This window comes from Rutidosis leptorrhynchoides, chromosome 11 (genome assembly GCF_046630445.1).
Source record: "Rutidosis leptorrhynchoides isolate AG116_Rl617_1_P2 chromosome 11, CSIRO_AGI_Rlap_v1, whole genome shotgun sequence".
Classification (NCBI taxonomy): Eukaryota; Viridiplantae; Streptophyta; class Magnoliopsida; order Asterales; family Asteraceae; genus Rutidosis; species Rutidosis leptorrhynchoides.
Genome location: NC_092343.1, coordinates 221,679,375 through 221,701,988, shown reverse-complemented (window position 1 = coordinate 221,701,988; position 22,614 = coordinate 221,679,375). Strand labels below are relative to the sequence as shown.

At 35.2% G+C, this 22,614-nt stretch overlaps 1 protein-coding gene, 1 long non-coding RNA gene and 1 other non-coding gene across 4 annotated transcripts; all 3 read left to right on the top strand.

The window, feature by feature from the left end:
- The first annotated feature begins 5,227 nt into the window (after window positions 1-5,227).
- LOC139874214 (uncharacterized) lies at window positions 5,228-8,898 on the top strand. 2 transcript variants are annotated; one of them, XR_011767840.1, is made up of 8 exons: window positions 5,228-5,421; window positions 5,560-5,599; window positions 5,757-5,893; window positions 7,117-7,190; window positions 7,353-7,494; window positions 8,058-8,158; window positions 8,530-8,597; window positions 8,802-8,898. It is a non-coding gene; the product is annotated as an uncharacterized lncRNA (long non-coding RNA). The 2 variants fall into 2 exon arrangements; XR_011767839.1 differs by lacking the exon at window positions 8,802-8,898 and having other exon boundaries at window positions 8,530-8,662.
- A 3,383-nt stretch (window positions 8,899-12,281) lies between these two features.
- On the top strand, window positions 12,282-12,353 carry TRNAN-GUU (transfer RNA asparagine (anticodon GUU)). The gene has a single exon. It is a non-coding gene; the product is annotated as a tRNA-Asn (tRNA).
- Window positions 12,354-13,786: 1,433 nt separating this feature from the next.
- LOC139877188 (ras-related protein Rab11B-like) lies at window positions 13,787-15,689 on the top strand. The gene is made up of 2 exons (XM_071864599.1): window positions 13,787-13,983; window positions 14,969-15,689. Exons 1-2 carry the CDS (start codon window positions 13,787-13,789, stop codon window positions 15,687-15,689), a joined length of 918 nt encoding a protein of 305 aa, XP_071720700.1.
- The last annotated feature ends 6,925 nt before the right edge of the window (window positions 15,690-22,614 follow it).

The following is a 22,614-nucleotide window of genomic DNA, read 5'->3' as shown; positions in this document are numbered from 1 at the left end:
GTACATTTCATTAAGGTATGTTTGAAAAAGTTTGTTAGGACTTGAAAATGTTTGTTGGAACAAGTTTCTGTTTCTCAAGAATTTCGCGCCGCGGAAGATTTATCGGTTTCTGAAAACGTTCGTTAGAGCATGTTTCTTATCGGGTTCTGAAAAACGTTCCTTAGGACTATTCACCCTCGTGGCGAATACTAGTATAACGTGAAGAGTCTCTCTCTCCATTGAGAATTTAGAATAAAGATTTCCTTAAACGGAAGTACGAGTATAAGGCGAGAGAAGTTTCCGCCTCGATATGAGCATACCAAACATTTTGTAGTTCGTCGATAAAACTGCTCGAAGACGAGATAGTATACACGTGTAACGTATGTTTGAAGTCAGAAGAATTTGTCATTCATTTGGAAGCATAAATATGGTTCGACAATAATCGACGATGTGTCCCGGGTATGGTTGTTATCAGTATTCTCGGAGTTTTCGGATATCCAAACAAGAAAAATAAAAATGAAGTCATGTACATGGCAGATGGTGGTGATTAGGTTGATCGAGTCCAATCACCATCACGTATCATTAGAACTTTGGTATGGCTTACCGTAATATAACCACGTTGATCGAGTGTCGTTATATTACGCTAACTCATACCTCCATTCCCACATCTCTCCATAGATTCAAGTTCGTGAAATCGTGAAGTTTTAAAATGAACAAAGTGTAACGACGTCTCTAACGTGACTAGTATTAATCGTAAGAATTAGTGCAACTCTATAGAAGCGTTCCCCGAGGGAAGTGTATAAATGATTGTTCACGTCCATGCGGTTCAAGTCAAATAATAATGTATTTAGGTATGAAAAGAGTAACGAATCATGATAACGAGTAGTACGCAACCGTAGTGATAAATAGTGATGACGATACTCACCTAGAGTAGTGGTGGTAGTAACAAGAAATGATAGATAGTGTGAAACACCGGTGTGACACCGATAGTAAGTTGAAACGGTGGCGAATAACAATCTGGGAGACAGAGTTCCCGAACAAGTGTGACTAATGAAGTCGTCGTCATCCTTACGCATGAATCTCGAATTTACGTGTGTTACCAGAAAGTGGTAGAATACGGATTCGTATGATGAAAGTTTGGTACCAATAAGGAGTTCACCTAAGAAAGGTTTAAGTATAATGCACAAGTAGTCAAGTAAGTGCTATCTATAGCAAATGTATGTCAGAATGCAATGGCTAACTATCCGGTTGTAGTCTAGATTCACTAATGCGCCCTAACAATTCTGTCAGACACACTAATGCACATCCTAAATCCCTACAACCAACGCTCTGATACCATCTGTAGCGACCCGACAAAATCGTCATTTACGGCGCCGCTAACTTAGGTCCCGTTACGTGGTCGTAGTCCCTATATGAGACTCGTTTGACCAAAATTACGTCGCATTCATTTGAAAAGTACAAGACTTGCAAAGTTCAGTTTACCAAAAGGATCGGCAACAAGTTTAAGTTTACAAAAGTAGTAATGTATAAATGAAATAACTTGCGACATAATTAGTTGAAAATCACAGTTGCTATAAATAGCGTAAGTATGTATGTATGCTTGAATCCAAGCAAGAATTCAGAGTGTATGCATGTATGCTCGACCCCAAGCAAGTATGAAAGTACGCGGAAGCATGTATCAAATAGCCATGTATGAACCTGAGAAAACATGTAGAAAACTGTCAACGAAAAACATTGGTGAGATCATAAATGTATTTTTAAAAGTATGTTTTTGAATCACAAGGTTTAGTATCAAGCGTATACATCCCTAAAGATGTGTTTGTATCAAAAAGTATACATCTCAAAAGATGTTATTTGTAAACCATAAGATTTTGTATAAAGTGAATATCAAGCGTATACATCCCAAAAGATGTTGTTTGTATCACGAGCACCCAATTACCAAAACTTAACTGAATCTTACCTCTGCATAATAGTGTTAGAACCTACACTATACACCAAAAATACGTTTCATCCGTCAGACGAGGGTTCGTCAAACCCGTATGGCCACACAACATAAATTCTCGCTCACACCCTACAAGTGTAACTAATGGTAATTGAACTTGAGGATTTTTGTTCTAACTCGTATGTATCTTTGCTCATGTATTCGTATTTGTTCAAAGTATAAAAGTATGAAAAGAATGTATACAAATGAAATGTATATAAGTATGTAATGTATATGTTTCTCAGCCCACAATTTAAAAGTATAAAAGTATTTGAAAAGGTGGGACTATGATCTCACCTCGAGTGCACGAGTATAAAAGTACTTCACAAAGTAAACGTGTGCATGAAAGTTGCTTAGCCTTGACCTAAACAAGTAAGTTGTATCAATTAACCGGTTACGACACAAGGTCGGGTGAAATGTGTTCAATTAGTCCTATGGCTCGTTACGACTCGATTATATAGCATGTGAATCACGTTGTCAAGTTTCATGCAAGAATCAAGTATAAAATAAGATTAGAACGATTGCATAAGTGTTTTGTTAAGTTTGACTAAAAGTCAAACTTGGTCAAAGTAAACGAAAAAGTCAACGGGGTTGGGTCGGGTCCCGAACTATTTTCCTGAGCTTAGAAATCATATATGAGCATGTTGCCCAAGTTTCATGTTGATCGGGGGTGCGTAACATACTTAGAATTAAGCGAAAATTGACATTTTTGGGCAGTCTGCCTCAGATGCGCCGCATCCAAGGCAGATGCGCCGCATCTGTGTCTGCATCAGCCATTCTGGGGCAGTTTATCACTTAGACGATTTCAACTTCAAACGATCATAACTTTTGACTCGTTAACATTCAAAACACGTATCTTATATCGTTGGAAAGGTAATTTAAAGAGGAATACAACTAAATACATTTCATCAATCAATTCCATCATTAACAACAAAGGAAACCTCAATAAATGATCATTAAACGTTCAAAATCAACGTTTCAAGTTCATAAAACGCATTTCTTGACTCGGGAATCCAATTTACACATACGATACATCGTTTTGAAGGTAATGAAACATACAATACAATTAAATACTAACTAACAACATTAACAAGCATTCAATGCATCAAAATCCCGTTTTAAAGTTCATCAAACCCTAACCAAAATCATGAATTCAACAATTTTGTAAAGGAAGCTTTTCTAAATCAACCTACACATCAATTTGAAGCTAATGATGCTAGTAACACTTTTAATACATGAACTTTAACATTTAACAACATTAACTCATCCAAAATCAAAGATTAAGCACACCCATTTCAAGTTCATGCTAGTTACTCCAAAAACAACAAATCGAGCAAACCAAACATATATTCATGTTAGACTTGAGCCATAGACACTAACTAACACCATTTCAAGTTTATAAAACGAATTTGAGAAATCTAGAGTTTTTAGAAACCTTACCCCAAGCTATGAAATTGGTACCAAATCGAAGAGGATGAAGAGAGGATTCCAAATATGTAATTTGTTTTGTTGTAAGCCTCCTAGATCGAATTTAGATGATGAATGATTGAATTGGGTGTTTGTGTGTTCTTGAGATGGAGAGAAAAAGAGATGAGGGAGATGATGAAAATGAATGAATGGTAGAAAGTGGGTTGACTAGTTGACCTAGTCAACTAGTTTGCCCACTTGGCAACTCCGGTCCCTCGATTTTAAAAGCGGGTGCGAGATTTTACCGAACGAATATTTTAAAAATGCAAATTAACGAGCGATGTTATAATTAAATAACGGGAATGTTAAGAACGTTAGTTAACGAAAGATACAAATTTAGATAACGAAAGATATTATCTAAAAAAAAGACGGTGTTAAAAATAAATTTAACGGAAAAATGCGGGATGTTACATAAACGTGAACTTATGTTGTGTGGATCCATACGGGCTTGACGCGCCCTCATTCGGACGGTTCGCTACCGTTAGCGGGTGAAACATATTTTCGGGTATAGTGTAGGTTCTAACACTATGATAACGGGGTTCGTAAAACAGTTAAGTCTTGATAATTGGGTGCTCGCGAACGTACAACAACTTTGGAATGCAAATGATTTGGATAATCAACTTTATATTAAATCTTGTGGTTCAATACAACATACTTACTAAACCTATGATTTCACCAACGTTTTCGTTGACAGATTTTCTATGTGTTACATGCTTCCGCACACTATTTTGATACTTGCTTGGATGTCGAGTATACATGCATACATGGAGCGTCTTTTGATTTCACTTTAATTTGTGTCGCATAGGTTTCATTTGTACTTAAACGTTGTAACATAGCTAGTTGTTAAACTACTTTTGTAAACTTTGAAACATCTTTACATTTGAAATGAATGCGACATATTTTGGTCAAACTGTGTTTTAAAGACTTATGATCACGTTACGGGACCTAAGTTGACGGCGCCGTCAATGACGATTTTGTCGGGTTGTCACAAGAATAGTAACGGACATTCAAAAACCGAGATGACTGTGGACGTGATCGGGAAAGAGGTTGGGGGTCCGGGTGAGTCGAGATGGTATTGAACGCGTTTGTGGGAGTAGCGTGGAATGAACCAATTAAGGGGATGGTTGTTAGAGCTAATCGGTTCATTGTGTCCCACATCGTAAAGTGAAAGAAACAAATGTGCATATATAATCTTATGAGAACCTCCATCTATCACCAATTGATTTTAGAGTAACGTGGAACTCATGAGTTTATATATTGTACATGTTGGTGGACTTAAAAAGGATCCGACATGGCCTACCTCTCTTAGCGAGAGGTCAGAAGTTCGACTCCGCTGAGCTACAACATTGCACTCAATGTTATTACTGACATGAAGTATCCACTCTCCCTTGTGATCTCAAACTGATGTTCAAAAAAAGAAAATGTAATCATGTATAAGGTGTAAATTAGATAGTTTTACAACATCTAATCTAATCTAATCTTATATTAGCCTAATAACATGATGTCATAAAAATAAAAAAACTTAATCCATGCTAAAAAAAAAAAGAAAAAAAAATGGAAAAAATCTGAAAATCTTTGCTGATGTCATCTTAAGATTTATTTTTTTTTATAAAAAATATTAATTTAAAATAAATTAATAATCGGTATAAAAAAAAATCAATCAATAATCAATAATCAATATATATACATGTGTACTGTAAAAATAAGCTTTTACACAATTTTCCACTTCAAAACTCCCACCGCTCAAAACTTGTCTGCCTCGAGCTCCTAACCCTAATCCTCCAGCCTTTTACTCTGATTAAACTTTTAAGTTTCCAATCCACTCGAATTTGAATTCAATATTCAAAATCAAATATCAATATATGTAATGTGTTCATCATCTTCAAGTGTCGTCTCTCCATCTCCATCAGATTCTTCTTCAGAAAGTTGTTTTATCTTTTTAAAATTCAATCAGAAATGTGGGATTATATAGCGATTGAAATCAGATTTAACAGGTAATATTTTCAATTTCAGATTCAACATCGATTTAGGGTTTTTCAATAGGAGGTTTGCAGTTGCTTTCATAGATTATAAATCACTGCATCTTATTAGCTAATGGTTTGCATTTATTTTTTATATTTACATGATACAAGATTTTGTAGGGATGAGCTGACATTTGGTCTCTACAAATAGGTAATTTGTAGTATTCCATGGCGAATATACCTTGAACGACGATTTAGTATGTGCTTGAATTAATTGTGTTTAAACTTGATGTTTCAAAATTATTCCATTTTGTTTCAATTTTAGGAAAGTGGTTAGTAATGTTTTTATGATTGTTTTCATTGTACAGACTAAGCTCCGAAAAAAAAATAATCAGTTTGCATCTCAAGTTTCGTTTTTTGCTTTAAGTTGGGGATGTTGCGAAATCCCTTTAAGATGATTTATCTGAAACTGCTTCAAATGGAAGAAGCTTACGTGTTAGGTTCTGTAAGTTCTCTTCATTTATTGTTATTTACTTCTAATACAGGTTTTGGATTAAGTGTGATTACTTTATGTTGGAGTGAGCTTAAGACTTTTAGTTGTATGGTTTATTATGATCTCCATGTATTTGATGAAATGCTTAAATGAAACGGAAGGCGAAACAATACAAAGTTTCATGTGTTCGATGAGATGCTTAAATGAAAAAGGTACATGTCATATGGGACTTACATGGCGCATAGCATAAGTTGAGTCAATTTTGTAAGTTTCAGTGAAAGTTGAGTCCTTCATAAGATTTACCTTTGATTTGTTTATTTGGTGTCTTTTCATCGATTTGAAATGTTTGATGATATGGTTCATTAATATTCAGAATTTTTGTTTTTTCCAGTGTGTGTTGTAGTTGCTAACAAGTGTTTATTTGAAATGTTTGATGATTTGGTTCATTCGTATTCATAATTTTTGCCTTTTGCAGTGTTTGTTGTTGTTGCTAATGGGTGTTTATAGCACTGTAATACTCTGTAATAATTGGGTAAATTGTAAGTTTTCTACTTTTGAAAAGATGTTATCAATATTTATTGGCATAAAGTTGCGGTTGCACTTAAGAAAAGCTCATGTAAGAATCATGATTTAATTTGTTTAATGGTGTTGTTTGTTATTAATGGTACTAACAAAGTGGAATATTTAAACATTTTATGTTGATGGATCAATGAATTGCAGATGTGGAAGTACTGATGTGATTAAAACTTATGTTATATTGAATTTGCATGGATCAACTAATAACTATAGTTTTTAGAATTTGTGCTCATTGTAATTTATTGTTTGTAGTTACCATGTTTGTGAATACTGTATACATTTTTGTTACCATGTTTGACACACTAATCCTTGATGGACTTATAAAAGTGGTCAAGAAGATTAATGTAGTGAATTGAACTGCTTTCTTTCTACGACAGTAACTTGCCCCTTTACCCATTTTGCCTCCTCTGTTGGTTAGGTCCTTTATTTTTAAGCATCTTGAACATGAACTACATTCTAAATTGGTACATTTTTGAAGTTTGGTTAATATTTTTTTGAATTTTCAAATGTTGCAAATGTATTCATACATCAGCACGCTAAACCGTCATTCATCATTACATGGTTAATACGGTTTATAAAATATTTATTGATAGGATCTGGAATGATCAAGGGCTTCAAATGATAGAAATGAGATTATGTGTTTCTCTGATTTTTGGTAGGTTTTATAGAGGCAGGTTATGGATGGTGAGGGTTGTGTCAAGGATGTTAAGCATTGGATCCTTCAAGATGGAAGGTAATTCTTCATTAACGTTGTATCTTAAAGATGGAAGGGACCTCTTCATTATCCTTAATTTACATCCATTATAGTTATCTCTTTTCTTTTTCCGCTGTTAGTTAAATTTGGTCGACGGATACAATCTGTTGCCACAATGAGGGATGTTATAAATTTTCTCAGGTAGCAATGGTGGAGTCGCAAGTGCTGACAGAAACTTAATAATATCTTAAACTTGAAGCGGTTTTTTATAGTCCAATGATGGAAATTGTTTGATGAGGATGTTGTGGTTACATTGGAGTTACATTAAAAAACAGTTGCTCAGGTATGACATGTATTCGAATAATTAGTATTACGTTATCTATGTACTTATGTGGTTAGAAAAATGATCTATTCGACTTCGTTGTTAGTTTGTATAGACCCATTTTAATGGTCATGGTTACTTCAAAGGCTTGCTAATTTGGACCCATTTGATTCAATTTGGGTAACATGAAGTGGTTCATTTTAAGGTATTGTATTTTTTATATGATTTTGATTTAAATCTTAACAATTGATGCATTAATAAGTCTTACTGTTGTATATGTATAGTCTCTTTGAATGATAACTGCTCATAGGGTTATCTTCATGCAATTGCAACCTGCTACTATTTTCCATTTTAGTTTGTATTTAGTGTTCAAGATTGCAAATCAAGCCTATTTAGTTGAATTTTTGTTTTGATATTTGATAATGTGGATAGACATAATTCAACGACCCATTTAGTTTCTTTAGATACAATGGCAAACTCTGAAATTCAAATTTATGTTTGTTATTCACGTACATTGTAATTATAAAGATTTATTTTAGTTACATCTTCATAAACACTTACACTCACTTTGTATATATTGGTAGTACTACAAACGATAGTTATGAAGAATCGAAGGATAATTATAAAGAAACTCGAGGTTAATGTTACAACCAATGCAGTGTTGGTACAAGACCATGCAAATGAGGTATATGATTATTGCGCAACATATATAATTTATTATTAAAATTTGACTTCTAAGAGTCAATGCTTATGATAGTTAAGATCAGTGTGCATTATTTAGTTATTAAAACATTATTATTTGTATATTGCTATTAAATTGTAACTATAAACTTGGTCATGAAAGCTTCAATGTACTTCATAAACTAAAAATATCAACACTGAGATCAAATAGCAGTAGTTTGTTTGACCTTCAAAAGTCAAATTTGTCATGTACCAAATCAACAGTTTTACACATATCGAGTTAAAGCTTATCAAATCTTTAAATATCAGATGCTAACATTAGTTCCAAGTTATTGACAAATTCATCATTATTGACACAAAATTGAATTATTGAAGTGTGGCAGTCTTCTTGAGAGAGGAGCAACTGAATCAGTGGATGATAATGGCTTAACGGTTCGATCCAGGTTGTTTTGCATTCTGTTGTTGGAAGTTAGGTGTATTGTTACCTTTTTATGTAATTTTTATTGTGATTTCATACATGTGTGTTTGTTGCATCAAAACTTTGCGGTGTTCTTCCCTTCTTTTCCCTTCTTTTTGCTTTATTTCCTCTTATTTCATTACTAATTAGAGATTAGAGATTTTATAATGGGTTTTGTGTTTGTTTCCAGATTTTGTTAGGGTTGCATTTGGCTAGCACTTGAAGGTAATGGTAGTTTTGACTATTTGGACACTCGACCGGTTATGGTTAAATGAGGTCAATTTGGGTAACGGTCATTTACAGCTATTAAAAAAGATAATTCTTTTATCTAGTCCGTGAATTCACGGGTCTTTAACTAGTAAGAAACAAAATGCAAGAAACGACTTTATATTCTTTAGGCAGGGAAGCGCGCAAACCATTCTATTTGTTGCCAATGGTAGAACATGGTGAAGACAAGAAGGGGCACGTGCCCCCCTAAATCTCACTTTTAATATTGTATATTCTATAGCCTAAAATTGATAGATTAAATTTGCAAGTGGTTAACTAGTTATAAACTTAAAGAAAATTAAATCCAAGTTAAATCCCACTTACTTTTTATATTTTTTTTTATCAGTTTTTCTATATATAAATCTTGCTTTTCCAACTTTTCTCTTTATCAAAATATGATATAATTGTTCTTCACAATTTTTTATGATTTTGCCCCTCCAAAATTTCGGTTGAAGTTCCGCGCCTGAATAATTGTTGCCACCATGTTTCAAATATTATGCATTTTATCAAATACTCGGAATATATAAATGTGAACGAATGAAAACGTCATCTTCATCTTTGTTTTGAAGAGTTTTCATACAAAATCAAATGTTTGAAGATGTGGGAATTCATAATGACAGATGAAAAACTGGTGAAGTTGTGAGATTGGCCGGCATATATCATTCATCACTTTTGTCATTCTCCATTTATTATATAAGAAACAAAATGATTTTCTTCATATAAATAATTTTTGATAGTACAAGATTTCTAAGAATAGTTTACAAAAGACATGATTACGTGAACAGTCCCCGTGGTTTATAAAGATTTCATGTTCATTCCATGTACAATTTTTCTTGCTCTTCCAGTCCTTATGATTTGCAATTTTTGCACAACACGGTCCTAAGTTAAGTTGTCTAACATGCGTTGCATGTGAGGGTGTTTATGTCATTTTATCATTCCTCCTTCTAAGTTTTTAATCCCATTTCTCTTTCACCCATAAACTCAAACTCAAATTATTCTCTTTAGACCGTATTTAACGGTGGAGTGCTACCACCGGTGCTGACCAACACGCCATGTAACCATGCCGTGCTCCACCAAGTGCTAGTGGCGTGCATCAACTGAGCACCGAAAGTTTGTACGCGTGTTTGAACCCATCGTCGACGTGTCTGGCTCCCATCCATGAAAATTGCAACGGTTGTACCTTTCTTTTTTGATTTTGCAGTATATATACATGTATACAATATACACTTCAGACACAACATACACAACCAAATCAAACACAACTCAAAAACACTTTACAAAACCAAACAAAAACAATGTCTTTTCCGAATGAGTGGGGGTACAATATTCGTGAACCGACTACTTCGGGGGGTACATCACCTTAATCGTATTTTTATTATTAATTTTAGTGTGTTTTGTTAAATTAATTTGTTATTATAATTTCAAAATAATAATATAACTAATAACAAATTTAAATAAATACAAGAAAAATGAAAAAAGAAATAAAAAAATACGCCCAATACGCCACTCAACACGTCATCCATTACACAGCAGTCTGGCAGCACGCTCATTAAACACCTCACCCCCACCCAACAACACGTCAACACGCCCTCAGCGATAAGTATGGTCTTATCCGCTTCCCTTGCGTGCTCTTTCCCAAAATCATTGTATACATTTCCCTAAATTTAACATCAAATTGTACTGCACATACACGTCATACGCACGATGGAGTTGAACAAAATAGAACCCTGCTTTAATGACTTGTACTTTTTACAATGAAATTTGTATTATTCCAAATGTGTAATGGGTGATATCGCTAACAACAATCTACTAAAACCTCCAAAGTGGGATCAAATTTTGTTGGACTCATGAATTAGAGGACGCTTGTAAAGCGAAGATAATAAAAATAAGGAACAGGTAGTTGCACCCATCAACCGTCGCCGTTCACTGCAGCCGTTCACTAACCCCTCTGTGATTAATACCATCGACCGAACGGTACTTGAAACCGTTGACGCCACTATCAAAAATCGATTTGGATTATTAATTAATAGTGTCTTTTTTTAGATATGTGTGTCAATAATCAGTAAGGATGAAAAACTCATGTTTTTAAATCATGATATTATTTTGTTTAGATTTGGATTTAATTTGGGTTTACTATTATTTGAGTGTATGAAAAGGAAAAGATGAAAGAAGAAAGAGAAGCCAATGGAGAAAGAGGAGGGAAGACCAAATTACCCTCACATGCAATGCATTTGAGGTCACTTACCGAGCTTTTTAACAGACGTTGGATTCAGGGACTGTACGTGCAGAACTTTCAAGCCACAAAGTAGGGGCTGGTCTATTACGGTTTCACTGGTAGCACGTGCTACCAGTTGAATGAGTTATGTAGTGTAAATACTTTTAAAGATTTAATTAATGACACCATGAAGAAGAAAGTTAGATCACTATTAAAAATTATAAAAGTTTAATATACTGTAGCATGTTGCAGGAGCAAGAACTCAAATGGGAAAGACGACTGATTTGTGTAACTTTATCATTCATATATTTTCACAAATAACCTTGCAAATAAAGTCATATTTATCGGTCATTGTTTTTGGAATTAGACAAATTATCAATGTTTTCAAGGAAAATAGCCCATAACCTTTCGAATTAGTATAAATAAATAATTTGTTTATGCTATGAGTAAATCGTATTAGTTTTATAAATTTTCAAACACCATTAATATATAAATTGTTGTTAAAAATCTATACGTAATTATGGATAAATATCATGTAACTTTCATTAGTAAATGACATTACTTGTATGTTTACAAGACAGTCTACATTGAACAAATTTTAAACCTTAGTAAATTATATGACTTTTGTTTAGAAAATTTTATATAAGGGTGATTTTCGATTATTTCGCCTAGAGCATTAAAACATTCACCCCTCAAGTGGTGAAAGTGGAAAGAAAAGGGGCGCGCTAGCTGCAATCAAACTAAAGCGCTAACGAGCAAGAATGTCTATAGGTAGCGCTTTAGTAATAATATAGATAGGGCTTTTTCAGGAATCGATTCTATGATTGAATAGCAGAAGTGCTACTTAGTAGTAGAAACTCGGAGAGACGGAGATGGGACTATTTCATACCTGCTAACTCCTAGGATGAGAAGTGGGTCCCTTGTTTTTGGCAAGAAGAGTTTCAGCCTTTGTTGCCCCTGGGTAGAGTGAGTCTACTTAGTGGACTGGCAAGACGCGAAGATCAATTGATCAATACGAATCTCGAGAGTGGATGGTTGATCGCTGCCTCCTTGTCCTGGAGGCTCTCCGGTCGGGGAGGGGCTTGCTATCGTAACCTTTTTCCCGGTGTATGTGAGGGTGACGAACTCCTTTTTGTTCGGTAATAAGTTGGTCCAAAGAACGAGAGTCGGCTTCCTTAAGTCCGTTGTTCTTCAATAGCTCAGTGGTAGAGCGGTCGGCTGTTAACTGACTGGTCGTAGGTTCAAATCCTACTTGGGGAGATGGGTTCAAACTATGTTCCGATGAGGGCATCCAAGTGAATGACATCGAATTTGATTCCAAAGTTATGGTGGACTCCATCCTTGGTCTTATATCCACTCCACCCCCTGACATGTGCTTTACTTTAACTGCCTGAAAAGTGAGAAATTCTGACACCCATCATTTTCGAGTGAGTATTACACCAAGAATTGACAAGCCTTTAATTGTACGAGTTGTACGTTTTCTATTTCTTACGTGACTTTGATGAAAGAAAGCATTCCGGGAATAGGAATAAGAGTAAAGGCCTTCCTTGTCATTGTAGTAGGCTTGTTTGCAAGAGAGAAGAAGCAGCTTCAACGATGCAATCAGACATGTGAAAGTAAGCATGAGAAGCCAGTCTGGCAACACCTCATGGGCGCCCGGGCCGACCGACAGGCTAAGGGCAATGGAAACGAAAACAAAGAGGGAACCTATGCCCAAAAAGAGAGAAAGAGAGAAAGAGAGAGAGAGAGCCTTGTCTTGAGAGTGAAAAGAAAGGGCAAACGATAGAAAGGATAGTCCCTCGCGCGTTAGCTTCATCCTCCATCCACACTACGAGGGCCGACCGGAATATGTTTTGCTGTTCAATAGCCAATTCCATTTCGGTTCATTTTGGTATGCTGGGAAGATGAAGAGATGAACTTTGGAATTCAGTTACATAGAAATTCAACAATAAGCTTTCGGGTTGGAAAGGTGTCCGCCCTATTTCCACATATCGAGGTCGGAATGGGATCGGGTGTTTTCACGTCTCACCGTAGTGCCCGGTTTGTCTTGATTTCCGATTGATGAACAAGAAGAAAAATGGAATTCTTGGATTTTCTGACTCGCCCCCGGCTACGTGTCCTTTGGACCCTTCACCCGCCCGCCACCAGTGGAAGCAAGCACCATCTTCTTCATAACCTCTAGCTTTATATAACATTCAAATTTGAACCCTCAAGTTTTATGTTGTTGTTTATTACCATAACCCCTCTTTATTTACTAAAGTCCATCGATTTTAAAATATTTTTTAATTTAATATTCATACTCTTTTCAAACCAAGGGGACTCTTTGCATAACTATGTCTTTTCTAAACTACCATACTTGGTTAAGGAACTCTGATTTTTTAAAGTTTGAATGAAAAGATAACAAAGAAGATAACTGAAATGATAAATATTATTGATTGTTCACCATTCTTTTAAATAAGTTTTTAAAATAGAAGCAGATATTAAAAAACACCCAATTGTTACCAGCAAATACGGATCGTGCATGTTTGAGATTTGTACAGTACAAATTCTTAATACATAGTTTTTGTGGATATATCAAAAAATATGTTGGATATATCTTCATTACCATTGTTCTCAATCTCTATCTCTAGACATTGTAAATTTATCTTTTAAGGTGAGTAAAAAAAATAAAAAATTCACATTGAGAAGGAGAAATGGGGTCAGCAATACATGACGATTACGACTATTTGTTTAAGCTGGTTATCGTAGGTGACCTTTTATCACGATTTGCCAGGAATGAATTCAGCTTAGAGACCAAATCCACAATTGGGGTTGAATTCGCTAATAAGTGCATAAAAGTGGATGACAAGATCATCCAGGGACAAATTTGGGACACGGCTGGAAAAGAAAGGTATTTACACGCTCATGATCAAGATCTTTTGTAAGTTGTTACCCAAACAAACCACATGTTGTAGGTTCAAATTATCGGTTGGTTTAATTGGAAATATTCATGGATATGATATTCAAATTTTTTTGTTGCTTACTCATTGTTGAAAACATTTTAAACAATCAACATGATGAATTAAACTTTTAGTTTCCTTTCTCTAATTTCGTTTAAACTATTTATTCTTCAGATAATAATCCGGAAAAAAGCTTACCATTCTAATCCAATATTTCTCTCTCCCTTTTGCTTACAAACATGGTTTGATTGTTGTTTCATGTTAGCTATTACTGTTACTGTGTAAGTTTGTTGAATTTTCTTATTAAATTACACAAATTGAGATTTTGTTATTATTTTCTTATGATTGCCAACAAAATACCTAGATCTATCCCAACAAAATACCTAGATCAATCACACCATAATCGTCTAAACATAAACTTTAATCCATCTTTCTAAGATAAATGTCCATTATGCAAATCATGGATTGTCGTTGCGAAACTCAAATGTCAAACTTACCTTTATAAATGGTGAAAGGATACATTGTTTCTTGTTCGGACTATTCGTGGAGGAAAGTATTTTTACACAGATGGATGCAGTTTAATCGGGTAATCACTTGACTATATTCTACCCCATTCTCTACCACTCAAAGATATGATACTAGTGACCCTTATACCTGATAGACTTACCCTGATAAAGGATACACATTTTTTTTTTATGAATTTATAGTTATGGCTGATTGATGAATTTATTATAATTACAATAACGATATATGGTGAGATATGAGTATCCTTTATCATGGAAATATACATTTTTCAATATTTGATAACGTATATAAACAAAATTTTTGGCATTTGTTTGGGATCGCTGAAGCAACTACAAGGTTTTATTGCCCGTAAATATTTATACATGTTTGTCCAAATCAATTGTATAACAAACAATGATGTTTTGCGTGCAGATATCGAGCTATTACGAGCGCTTACTACAGAGGAGCTGTAGGTGTTCTAATTGTATACAACATCACTAAAAAACTAACGTTTGAAAACGTTGAGAAATGGCTAGAGGAAATTCGTGATCACACAGATCCAAACATTGTGGTCATGCTTGTAGGAAACAAGGCTGATCTTTGTCACTTACGAGTTGTTCATACTGATGAAGCCAAAGCTTTTTCTGAGAGAAAAAATATGTTATTCATGGAAACATCGGCTCTAGAAGGATTAAACGTTGATAAAGCTTTCACTGAAGTATTAAAAAAAATTTATCATGACGTGATCCGAAAGGCCCTTGGTGAGTGTAAGGACCCTACTTTTGTGTCAAAGGGACAAGCAATAAATACTAAAGGTGTGAAGAAAGTGAACCATGAATTCGAACGCTTGCGTGCCGCCATCCCAACCATTTTTCGTAGGGCCATCGAATCAGAAGCCGTGAAAGAAGCTTTTAACAGGCTGTTGGACGCCAACAAAGGTGTGGAGCGTATTAAAACACTAACATTACTTGCCAACCATGTCCAGTTACCAAATCCACTGCCCGAAGCCGTACTAGAGAATTTCGATACGGATGCACACGCCAAATTCGAAATTGCTACAAAGGAGCTAGCAGAATTGAAAGTTCCATATATCGAGGCGATTGGTAGAGAGGCCGGATTAACGGTTGACAAAATAATGGACATGAAAGCATAAATATTAGGGCACAATGTAATGTTTCATGGTCGTATCATCTTTTATAAAAGCTTAAACACCAAATAAATATTATATATTGTGGACGCGTGTTGTAGATTAATTGATCACAATGAACAATAGAAAAATGTGTACCAGTTCATTGTTATGGACTTGTAATATAAAGTAAATTAACTAATTCATTGTGACTTGCAAAACAAGTACGTTTTATTTTCAAGAAGTTAGTAGATTCTAGACTACGTTCGAGGGTGATACGGAACGTATCCGCGATCCAGTCACGAATACAAACTTTCCAAATCATGTTAGTGATTTAAATGTCATCTAGCAATTATATTAGTTAATTTAGATTTACTTGAAAGAAAAAGATGACTAGTTAAACAAAGGTTTGGAAAATGTGGTGTGCACGCCCGTAAGAATTGACTAGACAGTGTCGCAGAAATTGTGGTGGGTCGTCGCACACCCTTGCGGATCCAAGGGGCAGCGTCCTGATCAATCCTAAATTAGATGTTTTAGATCTAATTTAGGAATTGAGTGCAATAGGGGTGGATGGTGGTGTTGATAATGTTTTTTGGGACCTTATGATCGTCTTTCACTTAGATTACAGTAATCAATCACCATGTCCCGGTCTTGATTGCATTACCTTGGCTTGATTATGATTAAGGCTTGGGCGTATTCACAAGCGAACCATAAAAACCTTGGCAATTGCACTGATAAACAACCTAAAATGAGAGGCCAAACTCCCTATTTATAGGCTTCGGATTTTCGTGGAGCTAACAACCGCGCAACACCGGCATATCCGCAATATTTGTGCGGGACACTTTCGTAGATATTCTTTGCGTATGGTTCCGCAGTGTTTAAACTCAGCGCACAATTGTTTAATTATCTCTGCGGTTCTGTTTGCTCTTGCACTTGAGTTGCCTTTTGTACTTAAATTATACATATATATATGCCTATATATATATGATCAAGTCCCTCAAGTTTATTGTGTTATATTTACGCAGAAAATATAACATAATAAACTCTAAAAAATGCAGTTAAAAATGCACTTCTCAAACGGTCCGTAAAATTTAAGCCGTTATGCATATAGCATATTATATTGCGTCTAACAAACTGTGCGTGTCCCATCAGGATTGCCTAACGGCTCTTTTCTATCCGTTGATAGATTATTGCTAAATTATAGCCGTTGATTTAATCATTGCGAAAAACCCTGATACCTTCAATTACTACAATAAATAGGATCGATTGCAATTCAATTTCACTTTACTCATTCGCATTCAGCTATCTTCTTATTAAAGCACTAACCACGCAGATCAATACTCACAACTTTCTGACGATTATCATTCACTTTCTTCCTTCATTATCTCCTTACTCATTTTAATTTTAAATATTTCATACTTTCAATATGGCATCCCCATCTACTCCTCAGTCCTCTTTCGCTGTATCCGCGGATAGGTTTTCGCCATACATGACCGATGAGAAGATCGAGCAATTAAAAATCAACTATCCATTATTGGATCAATTTATGCCCATTGCTCCTGCTCAGAATGAGAGAGCTAACAATCCTCCCGCATGGATGATTGCCATCTATGAAACATCTATGTATCAAGGAAATCTGAGATTTTCACCAACTGACTTCTTCTTGGGCATCTGCGATTCGTACAACATCGCCATTGCCCAATTACATCCATACGCTATTGCTAAAATCATTTTATTTGAAATGTATTGCAGGGCGATAAACAAACAACCCTTAATTGATGTGTTCCGCAATTTTAACACCATCATACCATCCGACCGCGGATGGTTTACATTCAAGTCATGCTATGGAGTTATTACAACTCCCAAGGCATCAATTGGGAACTGGCACATGTCATTCTTTTTCATTAAGGCTGAAGCAATTCGTGGTTATAAAAATTTACTTTGCTGGACAATGGAGCTGAATACGAGCGCGCATGAACGCAATGATCTTAATCAGATCGGCAAAGAGTTATTGGCCGAAGTTAAAAATGTACATTTAGTAGTCCGCCAATATAGCCATATTCCACTTTATTTAGGGCGAGAATCAATGTATTGGTCGTGGAACAACTACAATGTAACTCTTCATGACGCAACTAATAGAGGTATAAGATCATAGTGTTATTTTCGCACAACACATATGCATTTTTCTGCATATTGTATATTTATACTTCTTATTTTTTGCAGAGATCTTTCTCTCTGACTTAATGGTGCTAGAAGATGCTTCTCAATGCAAAGCTATCTGTTGCCCTAAAGAAGGCAGCATCACTACAGTAGTTGTTGAAGAACCAGTGCTAAATTCATCAATTATTTCAGGTGGCAAACGAAAGAGCAGTAGCACAAGTGTCCCCTCTATGCAAGAAAATAGGTGCAAACTTCTATGCATTACTCCCATTGCAGAGGAAGTTTTCGGCAAAGGAAAAAATAAAAGTATGCTTCCTTTCTGCGTCTTAAATGCACGCTATTATATTTGACATTTTACTTTTATATCAATTGAATTTTATCCAATACATTACAACAGATCATGTTGATCTGACAGCTGATACAGAATAAACCGTAGAGGAAGCATTCATTAGCCACGATGTAACACCCTGAATTTTATACATCAGAAGTGTCAGTAAAAGTGTGCATCAGAAAGTGTCACTGAAAGTCAACCAAACACGTATGCATTTTTAGAATTTACATCAGAATCAGAATCTGTCAACCTCGGTCCCTGAACTTCTGAATTGGAGCTGGAAAACTGGAGATATCGCGTTTGAGTGAGGTATATCGCGTTTCAGCTTGTCGCGGAACGCGACATACATGACCAGAACGCGACATTTTAAAAATCCAAGTCCTGGTCACTTCATCGCGTTCCAATTGAGTTTATCGCATTAGGGGTGTCGCGAAACGCGACCAGATATCGCGAAACGCGACTATGTGGCAGACCTGTTGTCTTGAACTCGTTTTTAAGGGGATTTTAGAGGGTGTTTTGGTCCTTTCACTTTGGAGTCGGATTTTTAGCCACAAAACTGATCCAACCTTATCATGAGCTCATTTCACACTCATTCCTCTCCCACCAAACATCCTAGAGAGAGAGGAGAGTTCTAGAGAGAGGAAGCTTCAAATGGTGATAAAGATGGTGATTCTTGCCCAAATTGGATTGGTTCTTGGTGGTTGTTGGTGTTTCTAGCTACTAGAGCTCGTTTTGGTACTTGAGGTAAACCCTAATCCGAATTGTAGTGTTTGATTCTTGTTTGTGTTTAGGGTTTATGCTTGTTAGGGTTATAAACCTCATTTATTGTGATATTTAGGGGTTTTGGGTATGGTCAGAGTGAGTAGACCATATTAATGTGGGTTTAGGGTTTAATGATGAAATTGGCTAGATTTGTCATGGGTTTGGGTGTTAATCACTAGATTGTAAGTGTGTTGGTGATTTTGATGTTCTTAAGAACAAAGTTTGCTAGTCAAAATGGGTGTTGACTTGGTTTGGTGTCAAAATGAGTTTTGTATCAAGTTTTGGTGAATCGAGTATGTAAATACTTGGTTTATGTGTTAATTGATGTTTTGAAAATATAATCACTAGCCGTTAGTGATTTTGGGCGTTTTTGTGACTTTTGTCAAAATGGGTAAATTGAATTGGGTCAAATTTGATGATTACACTAATTTTGGATTAAATGGATGTTAAACACTTTTTTTAAGTGTTAAATTATATTTTTGGATGTAATTACTCGCGAAAGTAATTTTGGGTTAAAATGATTTTTTAACATAAGTCAAACGTGGCTAAAAGCAATATGGGTCAATATTGCACGTGTTGGAGTTTTAGTGTAATTGGCGTTCGAAATGATTACTACCTAAATAGTAATTTAGTCTTAAGACCTAGGTTGGTCTAATTGGTGTAAAGTATAAATTGGGTTAAATTGTACTTTGTAGAGTGGGTTTGAATTACCACCCGAAGTGGTAAATGGTTTGTGTCCATTAGGTGTTAAATGGGCGGGTTTTGGCGAGCAATGTGTAATCTCTTGGTTAAGGGATGTTTGTGTCGGGTTCTCTTTTAGAGAATGGCTATTTATGTGTATATTGTACATATGTGTGATATAGGTGGTTACTTGCTCGGATTTGAGGACGGAGATCATGTTATACATGACTTGTGCGGGCATTCCAATGTGAGTGGAATAATTATATGCATATGTATATGATTTATCTATTTGCGGAGTATGGGTTTAAAGTTGGATGTTGACGATACCATATCCTCGCCTGAGTTACTATTTGATGAGGGTTTAAAGTTCGGTGTTGACGATACCTCATGTATGGAGTTAAAGTTTGATGTTGACGATGCCATACCACTATTGTAGTGATTTTTATGAGGGGTTAAAGTTCGATGTAGACGATACCTCATATGTGGGTTTTAAGTTCGATGTTGACGATACCACATTAAATGGGGCGGATGGGGTTTAAGTTCGATGTTGACGATACCATTCGCGGGACTAGCCTTGAATACTAACGGATGTTTTGAACATCAATATTTTGTGTGTTGCTTATTATTTTAGCATTTATATTTTTGAGATTATATGCTAATGATGGTGCTAGTTTATACGTTTGAAAATGCTAGCTTGTGTGCATTGATATGCGGGATTTATGTATGGTTGTGTAAGTGGGAGTAAGTAGGTAATTTGTATATGTATATATATATATATATATATATATATAATTATTGCATTCACTAAGCTTTATGCTTACCGCTCTCGTTGTTTACCTTTTTATATGTATCGTTGATGCGGAGTTATCTAGTTGCTAGACTAGGGTTGTTAGACGTTGCTTAAGCTTGGAGGATTAGCTTTTGGATATTTGGACGCGAATTGGGGAATTTGTATTCCCGGGATTATGCTCTTGGTATCGGGTTGGGTTATTGTGTATTAACCCGTATTTCGTGTGATTGGATCATTATTAAAATTGATTTCGTAATGTGTGCTTTGTGTACCAAGGGTCATTATAAATTGTTAAACGTATCGTTACAATATTATGTTTTTGGTTAAAACAGAGTTGGAAATGCATTGTATTAATGGGACCTAACTTATATATATATATATATATATATATATATATATATATATATATATATATATATATATATATATATATATATATATATATATATATATATGCTTCGTTTTTGGTAAACGGATTTGGGGTCGTTACACACGATCTTCCAGATGAAGAATTCAGTGACCCACAAATTCAAAACATCTTTTCTTCGCCATTTGATCCCATAAAATCAATTCACATTGAAAATTTTATGGCGAGTTTAAATGTTAGCGATGATGCAGCTGCAGATCAGCTCAAGCGTTTACCAGATGCAATACCGCAAGATGTTCAAAATGAGTATCAAAGACTTAATAACCTTGCGGCAGAAAATACTAGCATTCAAAATTGCTTTAATTTTGTTTGTTCAATGGTCGATGGCGTTAGACGCCGCGAAACCACTCTTGCAGCACTTCGCGCTGAAAATGCAACTAATGATGTTTACGCTCTAAAATTCACCAACTTGAGCAAGATAAAGCACAACTAGCTTGGGACCTTCAAAAGTCTCAAACTGCACTAATAGAAACACAAGAGGCCAATGCGCAACTTTCTGCAGCTATTCCTCAACCATCTGAGGAAACTGAGCACGCAGAAGAGAAATTTAAAAAGCTAGTCAAGCATCTTCCTGAGCTAAGCCAAAAGATCATAGATTCGGCGTCTGTTACCGAAAAATTTCATATTTATGTACAGGCTTCAAACATCGTTGCAAAATGTGAGTTTTTGGAACTTCTGCTTAAGGTCACAGATCTTGCTACGCCATTGCCTAAAGAGGTGCACGACAAAATATGCTCACTAGAGGATGCCCGTGAATCATATAAGGAATGCACAGCAGATATTGAGAAGATTGACATTCCCACGCTATCGGAAGTTAGTCGCAGAGAAGACATAACCGCAGAAGAGATTATAAAATTGAAGTTGTAAATATTTTTACTGTTTTTGGCTGTTATCTGCGCATGTATACGCGCTTATTTTTGTAACAAGCTTTTTGACGCAACTCTTTTGCGCATTATTAAATAAAGTTTTCCCCCTTTTGTAGATTTCAGTTGCAACTTGTAACGCCCCCTAACTTACAAAACTCTAATAAATCATATAAAAATACCTTATAAGGCAAAAGGGCGTTAATCTTATTCAAAGTCAAACCAAAGTCAAAGCTAAAGAAAACAAACGTTAAACCAAAATTACTAAAGCTTTACAAAATTCTAATGCAAAGGTGCTAAGTCCACTTCAAATCTACACTCTTCTCTCGATCCCAAAGCCCACTGAATACCTGTCGTATAAGAAAGAAAATGGAATGTGACTGAGCCAAAGCTCAGTGAACGGATATAACAAACGCAAGAGTATAGTATGACATTCAAATACATTTTACAAAAAGAACTTATTTTCGATATAACTTACTCTCAAAGCAAACTTATTTTGACAGAAAAGTACGATTTAGTATAGATATACAATACAAAATGTGTAAAACTTATATTAACACAAGCTTATTTCAAAGTAGACTTATTCTAATAGAACTTACTTTCAAAATGAACTCTTCTTCAAAAAAAAAAAAGTACGAATAGGTATAAATTCACAATACCAAATATGTCATTATATCAAAGTATACTACATAACACAAATTTTATAAAATAATGCACTGAGTCAAAACAAATAACTTACAAAGTATCAAAATGAAATCATAGGGTAATTACTCCACTAATCATTCATATCGGTGACGTTTCGTATGACACTACGATAAACGTTAGCCGTCAAAACAAAATACCTAGGATCGATCCATACGACTCCTATTAAAATATAATAACAAAGAGCTCGTACCACCACCGGGAAATCAAAAGGAGATGTCTTAGATATAACAAAA

What these genes read in the sequence shown, in the direction of transcription:
- LOC139877188 (XM_071864599.1), top strand. Translation starts at nt 13,787, where the DNA reads ATGGGGTCAGCAATACATGACGATTACGACTATTTGTTTAAGCTGGTT. An exon ending in GACACGGCTGGAAAAGAAAG is followed by an intron (nt 13,984 to 14,968) that starts GTATTTACACGC and finishes TTTTGCGTGCAG; the next exon opens with ATATCGAGCTATTACGAGCG.